The 10,124-nt window shown below is 45.1% G+C and overlaps 1 protein-coding gene across 7 annotated transcripts in view; it reads right to left on the reverse strand.

Annotated features, from left to right (window-relative positions):
- The window catches only part of IKBKG (inhibitor of nuclear factor kappa B kinase regulatory subunit gamma), a 28,047-nt gene extending 17,929 nt beyond the window's left edge, over positions 1-10,118 (reverse strand). For 2 of the 7 annotated variants that reach the window (XM_075835316.1, XM_075835314.1), the window contains exons 1-2: positions 9,990-10,109; positions 3,234-3,448 (exon numbers count right to left, since the gene is read on the reverse strand). In XM_075835316.1, coding sequence (XP_075691431.1) covers positions 3,234-3,417 — 184 coding nt within the window. In that variant the 5' untranslated portion in view covers positions 3,418-3,448; positions 9,990-10,109. Of the gene's footprint in view, positions 1-3,233; positions 3,449-9,989 lie in introns of all 7 variants that reach the window. The other 5 variants (XM_075835313.1, XM_075835312.1, XM_075835317.1 and 2 more) reach the window with 5 other exon arrangements.
- Positions 10,119-10,124: the final 6 nt, after the last annotated feature.

The raw sequence follows: 10,124 nt of genomic DNA on the forward strand, positions 1-10,124 counted from the left end.
TATGATATTAACATAAATTTTATTTATTTGTGTTCTCGTGTTCTACTTTTTACTTTGTACTTACTTTTCTATGGGGGCTGCCATTTTTTTTTCATCTCTGTATGTGTCGATTAACGGCACATACAACCCCATAGAGAATACGAACGGGAGCCGTTCCATTCACTGCAGCGTACGCCGTCTGTGTGGGAACGGCGCATGCGCCGCTCCTACACAGACCAAAACTAAGCTCATTCGCAGAGCAAAATCCGGCACCATTTTCATGTGGACCGGAACCCGCTGCCGGACAGTAAGATGACGACTTCTGGCCGCGGCTTCCGGCCATATGTTCAAGGAAGCGAAGGCGCAAAGAATAGGAGCGGAGGCGGCAGGAGCAGGTAATTTGTGTTTGTGTATGTGATGTGTGTATTATGTTCGTGTGATACTGTCTGCTGAGCCCTGTATCTAATCCTCCTACCCTGTGCAGTCGCTCAGAAAATAGCGGCACGCAGTGTAGGAGGTTTGAAGATTCAAACCCCTCCTTCTCCTGGCACTAGCCAGAAGAAGGGAGGGGGGATTGTGTGAGGACACTAGAGAGTGTGTCTACCCCAAATTTGCAGCATAGAGCAATGAGGTTGCTTTACCACAGTGACCATACTGCAATTTTGGGAACTGCTCCCTCTAGTGCCCAGCACATGGAAATGTTATCAATTAGAATCTAATTTATAATATTTCCTGACTTGTGAAAAAATTAAAACAATGTGTAATCACCCAAATAATAATTGTTTAACAAAAAAAAAAAAAATATTTCTAGCGACACATTCCCTTTAAGACAACTTATTAGTATATAGCCCCTGAAAGTAGTAGAAGCAGGGAAAACCTCCAGACAAGTTTTACCCCATGACTACCTATTAAATTTTGGCCTAACAGGTCCATAGAATTTTGTTTCCCCCCCCTTCACCATTCGGAAGGTGTTGACTTTATTTTTTTTAAATTAATGTAACTGTATAAGGCTTTGTTTTTAGGGGACCGGTTGACAATTTTATGCTCCAACTGGAGTAAATATAAGTTTACTTTATATTACTTTTTGTTTTGTGGGAAAAAGTGTGATTCTGTTTTTTCATCAATCACCATAAAACTGTATTTTATTCTTATAGGGATAACAAAAATGTACGTTAGGCTATGTTCACATCTGCGTCAGGGCTCCGTTCCATCCCTGACTGACACAGAATGAAACCGTAGGTTTACGTTTCTATCACCACTGATTTCAATGGTGACGGATCTGGTGCCAATGGTTTCAGTTTGTCTCCGTTGTGCAGGGGTTCCATCGTTTTGACCAGATGAATACCGTAGTCAAAACCAACAGTTTCAGTTTGTGTCAGTCACGGCTCCGTTCCGACTGAATGGAACCCTGACGCATATGTGAACGAAGCCTTATTTACCTTTTTTCAATTTTGTTATTCAATAAAAGTTTGTTTTTACATTCATGTTTATTTTTTGTTATTCCTGCGTATTGTTAATTATTTATTTTTTTGTCTCAGCGCTGGGCTTTCCTCTTCCTTAGGCCTCATTCACACGACAGGTTTTCCCGGCCGGTTGCCGGCCGTTCATAAATCGTCCGGCACCCGGCTGCATTAGGAATAATAGACCCCTAATGGGGCTATTCACACGACCGATTTTTTGACGGCCGGGAAAACCGGCCGTCAAAAAATAGGACATGCTCTATTTTCGGCCGGGTGCCCGGCTCCCATAGAAGTCTATGGGGCCGGGTAATACACTGCCATCACCGGAATGTGTCCCGAGTGATGGCCGGTTTTTCCGTGGCTTGCGCTCTATCTCCTCCTCCTCACAGCGCAGAGTGCATGTGAGGAGGAGGAGTTGATGCCATTCGGACGAATGGCTACGCTGTACACTGTGTGGCAGGGCCGGGGTGTACAGCAGGTGGAGGGAGCGCTGCGCTGGCTCCCTTCCCCTGCTTGTTAAAAGCGCCCTGGCCCGGCGACACCTTCCAAGGCGCCGCTAGCAGCTGCTGCGGCTGCTACTACTGTAGCGACGCCACTATAGCAGAGCAGGGAGGTATCTCCCTGCTCTGCTAGCCCCACTTTAGCTCCTTGAAGGAGCGGAATAACCGTGTTTTCGGGGATTCCGCTCCTGGACAGAGCGCTTGATGTCTCTGTCCATATCTGGGCAGTGACAGGGGAAACTCCTGAAGCGGAATCCCCGAACACATGGGGATTCCCCTTCAGGAGTTGCCGCTGATGTCACTGTCCAGATATGCCCGGCCCGGCACGGATGCAAAACTTTATGCAAACCGGCCGGGCAAAATGGCCGATTTTACCGGCCCATACTCGGGCGGGACCCGGTCGTGTGAATCCCGCCTTAAGGCCCTGTTCACAGAGTATTTTGACGAGTTTTTTGGCGCGGAAACCGCTCCACTAAACTCCACTAAACTCGTCAAAAACCGGCCGAAAATGCCTCCCATTGAGGCGGAGGAGGTTTTCTCCCGCGAGCGGTAAAACCGCCTCGCGGGAGAAAGAAGGGACATGCCCTATCTTCGCGCGGTTATGCCTCTGACCTCCCATTGACATCAATGGGAGGCAGAGAAAGCGTATTTTGCTGAGTTTTTTGCCCGTAGCACTCAATGGGCGCGAGCGAAAAACGTGGCAAAAATCACGGCAAACGGCGTGCAGGAAAGTCCAAAGCTGCCTCAAAATCCCAAACTGAATTTTGAGGCAGAATTATCCTCCTGCAAAAAACTCCGTGTGAACACAGCCTTACATTTGTCAATAGTCCCAGATTACAAAACAAGGAAGTGTAAATTGAATAGATTCCTGAAAGGACACCTTATCTACATTTGCTCTACAGTTGAACGCAATCTATTATTTTCTGTTATCATCCATTTCAAGATGGGGAGAGACCAAAGGCATTATTGAAAAGAAGGGGGGGCACTTAGTTCCTATTATGAATACTTGATCTTTAGTGGCTATCCTCTCAGGAGGATAACCCCGATCCATACAGTATGCCCTAATAGGGCATATGGTCATCATGGAGGGGGATCCCTTGTTTGTGGTCCACTAATCAGCCAGAGTGGAAAGCCGATTCAAAGGGCATCTATCACTCTGGAAGACTTGGCGCAACCAGGTATTACAGTCACCCATTCTCATATAAATATATATATATAATAATAATAATAATAATAGTAATGAGATGCAACATCAAATATCATTGTTGGGTATGAAGATTTACAACTTTCTCACCTCGTAAATCCTGGTTCTCAGCCCTCAAGCGTTGGAAGGCCTCGTGATTATAGATTTCAGGTGGAATGATTTCTGGCTTGCCCAAGGACATTTCTCCAGGCCCTCCAGCACACGAAGAAGGGTAGCTACTACTGGTGCCCTCATTGGGTTGCACCATCTTGGTGGTCTGCCCTAGGTCGCTCATTCACTGTGCAAAAGCTTTTCAAGTCACCAGTCTGCAAGACAATAAAGAGTGATCACAATCCATCATCATCTTTTTCCCACATGACCCATTTAAACCATTTATTTGGAGGCAGACAGCTTCTGGCAGCTGTATTGCTGGCAGAAATCAGGCAGGCAGCGGGGTCATTACTTGGCACCTCGCAGCAGCCCTGCGTTGGTGGGCACGATAGATGACTGGATGGCAATAGCTATGATATCTACAAGAACAAGGAAGTATCCTGAAGGATCTCCAGTGGTCACCCAATGCATGCCTGCGACTGTTGCTATGCAACAGCCCCTGCTAAATTCTGCCAGATATATTATTATGTAGAAGGCCAGAAAAACGGCACTGGTTTCGGACATCATGATTTCAAGTAAAACCTCACATGGGAAACACTAGGTTATAATCCATAGGGATCCATCTTTTCCCCCCACAGACATGTTATTGGTCCATCACGCTTCAGTTTATTCCCCTGTTAGAATAAAGCAGTGTGCTGGATCAAGAACCTGACGAAAAAGAATGCAAGTTTGAACAGAGTCTGTAGTCTCTGTATATGAACAGGAATGTTTCAATTCATTGACAACAAACAGAGCAATTGAAAATGGTGAGAAATGAAAAGTAAAATTACAAAGTTGCTGAATTTTGCAACATACAAAGTATATTTCCACCTTTCATCAAAACAAAAAGGGACGGAGCAGAATCAAACAGGTAAGGCCACGTTCACACCTGCGCTATGGTTTCCTGTTGTTCTGCTCAGTCATAGGAGCAGAGCAACGCAAAAAAGTAAGTGCCGGAACACCAGAGGCACCCGACAGAATCACAACTGATCATCATCATTGGCAGCCCTAAAAGTTGAGGACCTGCCATAAGGGACGCTCCAATGATTAGAAGTGCTGACTACAAGGTCAATTTCTGTTAATCCAAAAGGTGACTATTTTTTTTATCAGAATTTCCAGACAGTCAGGTGCCAGACTAACAGACTGGCACCTGCTCATTACCCATAATCCTGTAGATCCACTTAAACAAATACACATGAAGCTATAAATGTTGGCACGGGCACTGGAGTCAGCGGGAATACAACGCATCTTCAGCCTGGCACTGGTTCACAGTTTTATTTCTTTGCTCTGGCTCCGCCGTTTACTTCTTCTTCAGCTTCCAGCCCATGAGACATGGAATACGTCCAGAGACAGTAATGAAGGCCACAGAGAACACACGGTCGATAGGCCATAGAAGGAGTTGTAAAACAATTAATTCAGTCACATGAAGTGTAGCAATCCTGGGTAATCAGGACATCGGCCTTCACAGTAATACTAAACACGGATGAGTTGGGCATGCAAATGATGCAGATAACAAAAGGACAAGCAAGTGCCAGTGAGACCAGGGTGGGGGGTTGGGGCGAGGAAGATCCCGCTACTGGGACCCTGAGCAATCAGCTGAAATCTGCAGGGAGACCAGGGCGGGGGAATGGGAAGATCCCGCTACTGGGACCCTCAGCAATCAGCTGAAATCTGCAGGGAGACCAGGGCGGGGGAATGGGAAGATCCCGCTACTGGGACTATCAGCAATCAGCTGAAATCTGCAGGGAGACAAGGGCGGGGGAATGGGAAGGTCCCGCTACTGGGACCCTCAGCAATCAGCTACAATCTGCAGGGAGACCAGGGGCAGGGGAAAGGAAGATCCCGCTACTGGGACCCTCAGCAATCAGCTGCAATCTGCGCGGAGACCTGACAGCAAGCGTTCAATTCCCCTGGAGCACTACCACAAGGGAAATGAAGGATTATGTGGTGGCCGTTAAAATAAACGGGTTGTCTGAGCAATGCCTGGATGTGCCAGGTCTACCAGAGAGAGGGGATCTTTAGCTGCGCTCCAATTTCAATAATAGACAAAGGTTACACATATGCTATTCCATACTTTTTATTTTTCAGTATACCGATTAGGTGGAGGCCAAAAGGACATTCTTTTGGCCTCTGTCAGGCTGACGTAGCCCTATGGGCATGTTTAGTGCGTATAACGGGGCATAGTGAAAACCCTGTCTCAGTGTGGCCAGTTACAGTGTCCAGATATCCGGCTTTATCAAATTATTGTTATATTTTTGTAAGATCTCTGCTTGTTGCTATTCAGTAGGAAAATTTGTTGTTTACTTCCAGTGGATAAAATTCTGTCCATGGTCACAGGTGATTGGCTCGTTAGAGTTACAGTAGGTGTATCAGAGCTGTATCTTCTAACGATCCCAGCACCTGTGTGTCCATCACATGACCATGGACAGAATATTATCCACTGCAAGTAAACAATGAATGTTTCTACTGAACAACAGCAAGCAGAGATCTTGAAAAACGTGAGGAAGTAATACAAAAGTATATTAGAAAATAATATAACTTTTAATTATAAAAAAATTAATATTAATTTGCTAAAACCAGACAACCCCTTTTAACCATCCGAAAAAAAAAAAAAAAGTCACATTGGAGAGCTGCTGCATACTGTATGATGAGACACGCTAGATACTTTTCTCTTCCTTATACCACCTATTAGTTGGCTTTGTTTACGCCAGTTTTTTGCACCAAAATTTTGACACATGGTTTCGCATTTTAAACCACGCCCCTTTCCATTAGATCACGCCTTTTTCTGCTAAGCCCCACCCTGGTCAGAAAAGCATCCAAAACAATTAATAAATGTGGCGCATTTGAATAGTAAATCTGCTGCAATAGATCTGCACTTCCCACTGCAGTGGGAGGGCAATATCGGGTTAGCTGCGGTCACTCCTGAATTTATTTTAGATCTTGAGTTACGCTAGAAACAAAATAATATAGATCCTCCTCTACAAGACAGAATTGGGTTTTAACCATTTGTTCATTCTACTGTGTACGAGCAGAGACGAAAACGTCAGCAACAACTTTCCAATGACATTGGGTGTATACAAGAGTCAGTAAAGATAAGGAAAGGGAAGTGCTTGGTGTATGCCCTCGTAACAGACGTCCTAACTGCAGAGGGCATAGAAATCGCAGCCGATAGAAGCAGCAGCCTTGTTCCTGCCCTCTGACCATAAAAAGATTTACTTAGTATAAGGAAATGGCAACATATGAGAAATGGCCCAATAGGGTTATGAACAGAGGTTGACACTTAAAAGGGTCTTCCCATAATCAATATTTACCACCTATCGACAGGATAGGTGATAAATATCTGATCCGTGGGGGTCCGACTGCTGGGATCCCCACCGATCACGAGCTTACCTTACCATTCCATACTGCACGTGCTCAGCCACCGCTCCATTAATTTCTATGGGGCTGTCGGAGATAGCGCTGTGGCCGAGAATGCGCAGTACTGCTCTATTCATATGGGGCTCCCAGGAATAGCAAGGTAAGTCCGTTCTCATGATCGGTGGGGGTCCCAGTGGTTGTACTTCCATCGTTCAGATATTTAGCACCTATCCTGTGGATAGGTAATAAATATAGATTATGGGACAAACCCTTTAAAACGAAAGAATAAAAGTTACCAAAGACATTGACATCTGTAGTCATGACCTGGCCGCGGCACAGCCACATTTTGGTATCTGTATTATGGTATGAACACCCCTTGCGATTCTACTGAACCGAGCTTAGATCACAGTGATAAGTTTGGTTCAATAGAACCACAGGGATCCGGGTCTTGCGGACATATTATTGTCGTTTGAAACTGGCATTGGAATTTTTTTTAATCCCAATATTCTTAAAAGCAGGATGTATAATTTTGTCTTAAAGGGAATCCATCAGCAGTTTTGATCTTATAGCGCTACATACATGGAGGAGAGGGCAGCGTATAGTCTACATTTTTATGTCCCCGCGTCGCAATCCCGAGTGTCACGGGAACTGCCCCTTCATGTTCAGTGCTCCAGGATATCTGCACTGATCGCTGCCAGACCCTCTCCTCTGAGTGACAGCTAAAGTGTCCAATCAGGAGACTGCCAGAGCTGTCACCTAGAGGGGGCACCACAGGTATAGTTACGCTGCTCCCCCCGTTCTGTATATAGCCCTGTCAGCAATTTTAAGGACTGACAGATTCCTTTTAATGAGACGTAATACAGACGGCTGTCAATAGAACAGTTCGGATCCGGTCAGGTGCCATAGACAAAAGATGCTGTTCTTACAGGTAAACTACATCCTATACATGACCCCTTTGTACATATAGTGTAATACAATTCATGGCTTTCATTAGGTCACTTTTTGTATTGGGTTTTTCGCCTCAGCTTTCCAAATCCCTATTTAGGGGACATTACAGCTTCAACAGCTAAACAAGTCTAACGGGGCCCCCTTTTCTCTACAGGGGTTGAAGAGGTCGAACCCTCCCGCAATTCAGACATTTATGGCATATCCTGAGAGCAGAAAGTAGTTCCGAATAGTTCCGTCATGGTATGAAGGTAACGGACTGGTGAGAGTTGTGGTTGTAAGGAGAATTTCCACTATTAGGGTATGTGCACACACACTAATTACGTCCGTAATTGACGGACGTATTTCGGCCGCAAGTACCGGACCGAACTCAGTGCAGGGAGCCGGGCTCCTAGCATCATAGTTATATACGATGCTAGGAGTCCCTGCCTCTCCATGGAACTACTGTCCCGTACTGAAAACATGATTACAGTACGGGACAGTTGTCCTGCAGAGAGGCAGGGACTCCTAGCATGGTACATAACTATGATGCTAGGAGCCCGGCTCCCTGCACTGTGTTCGTTCCGGTACTTGCGGCCGAAATACGTCCGTAATTAGTGTGTGTGCACATACCCTTAGACAGAGAATGTGGACCCCCAGATGCTTATTTCCCTTCTAAAATAAAAAAATATATATAATAAAAATATAAAACTCCAGCAATAAACATCTCTTGGATTTGCTGTTCTTCGGTCATGTCTTAAAGGGATCGTCTGCTTTACAAAGGAGTGGGGAAGGATCAGTCAGATCTACAGCATATGAGCAATACTGAGCACTTCTTCACAGACCTGAACTTTGCCCGACACGCAGTCCCATCATTGGACTTGGGTTGTTTTGTTTTGTGCTAGATTATCTGCCAATTTATGAAGTAGTACATCACTGGGCAGATTTGCCATTCAGGAGCCTGGCAAAGTTGAGTGTGTCAAGTCTTCCGACGTCTAACATTTATAATCGGTGTATCTAATGCAGACTTCTTGGTGGGTATTCAATTTTACATATAAGTCACTTCCTATGAGTGATAACGTTAGAAGAATTTATATTCTTATCAAGGAAGAGTCAAGAAGTGACCGGAATAGAGATGATGCGCGTCTTTATTCTTATCGAGAAGGAAACATGGCAAAAATGTCTCCCTCCATCCTGAATACATAGATTTAGTCTTCATTAGATAAAGAAATCATAAATGTAAAACTTTTCTATCAGATACTCATCAGCTATATATTTACCAGTGTTGACTGTTTTTCAACAGGTCTTGTTCACACAGCGCAGATTTTGCATGGAATTTTTAGGCCAAAACCAGGAATGGAACCGAAACAGAAGAAATATGTAGACGGTCTACTCTCCTGGATCCAATTCTGGTTTTGCCTCAAAAAAAAGCAAGTAAACTCTGCACTGTGTGAACAAGGCCTATGACCACAGGTTTAATCTTTTGCTAGGAAGCTGCACTGTCTAATTGGAGTCTAAAATCCACTTTGTGTCGGGATAAGAGGCTGCTACTTAAAGCAGTTCCCTGTTCATTTTTTTATTGATGGACTATCCTTAGGATAGGTCATCAATATCAGATCAGTGGGGGGCTGATTCCTGGCACCCCCAACGATCAGCTAACTGAAGGGGCGGCAGTGTTGGTCGCCGCAGCCTCTTCAGTGTTTACCAGGCACAGTGCAGTACACTTCAGTTGCGGCTGTACCTGGGATTGTAGGTCAGTCCCATTCACTTGAATTGGACCTATCTACAGGATAAGTGACAATTGTCTGATCACAGCAAATGTCAAAGTCTATGGGAACTACGGAAACAGTCGGATACAGCACTCGGCTGTTTCTGCCATTCCCATAGACATTAAATGGAGTGGAAGGCGCATGCCCGACTGATGCTCCATTCAAGATCCTCCTCGCCGCGGGGAGGAGGATCTGGGTGTTTGGGACCCCCGTTCGACCAATCCTGGGGGTCCCAGCAAACAGACAATTATCAGCCTTCCCGTGGATATTTCATAATTGTTGATTCTGGGACAACCCCTTTAATAACATGTGAACATACCCTAAAAGGACAAAGTAGTCCCCATACTTTACACTGCAGCTCAGCTTTTTCTGGTTGGCTGCTGTGTATTCATCTATATACTAACATGTCCTGCTAATTCTTTAGGAGGAGGAGACATTTGACAGGCCAGATCCTCCATGGTTACTATACACAGAAGAGAAACTTAAGACCAAGCAAAACACTCTAATTCTACCATACCAAGGGCAATGCCCAATGCAATAGTCCTGTTAGTGCCAGACACTTGAACACATCTGGTGCCCTCAGTTTCATACTCCATACAGTGAATAGGATTTATAGCACATTACCGGAATAAACAGAAAGTGACACAGCCAGGACTCCCCTGCTTACCTGGAGATGTTTTCTCACTTATTTCCGTGTTGGTTCCAAACTGCATGACGTCATCACGAAGGGACTTTTTGCATGACACTAGCTGTGGGAATTTATAACAGCGGAAGTGGGGAAGATCCGACATTTACATGGACG

The sequence above is a fragment of the Rhinoderma darwinii genome, chromosome 8 (assembly GCF_050947455.1).
Source record: "Rhinoderma darwinii isolate aRhiDar2 chromosome 8, aRhiDar2.hap1, whole genome shotgun sequence".
NCBI lineage: Eukaryota > Metazoa > Chordata > Amphibia > Anura > Rhinodermatidae > Rhinoderma > Rhinoderma darwinii.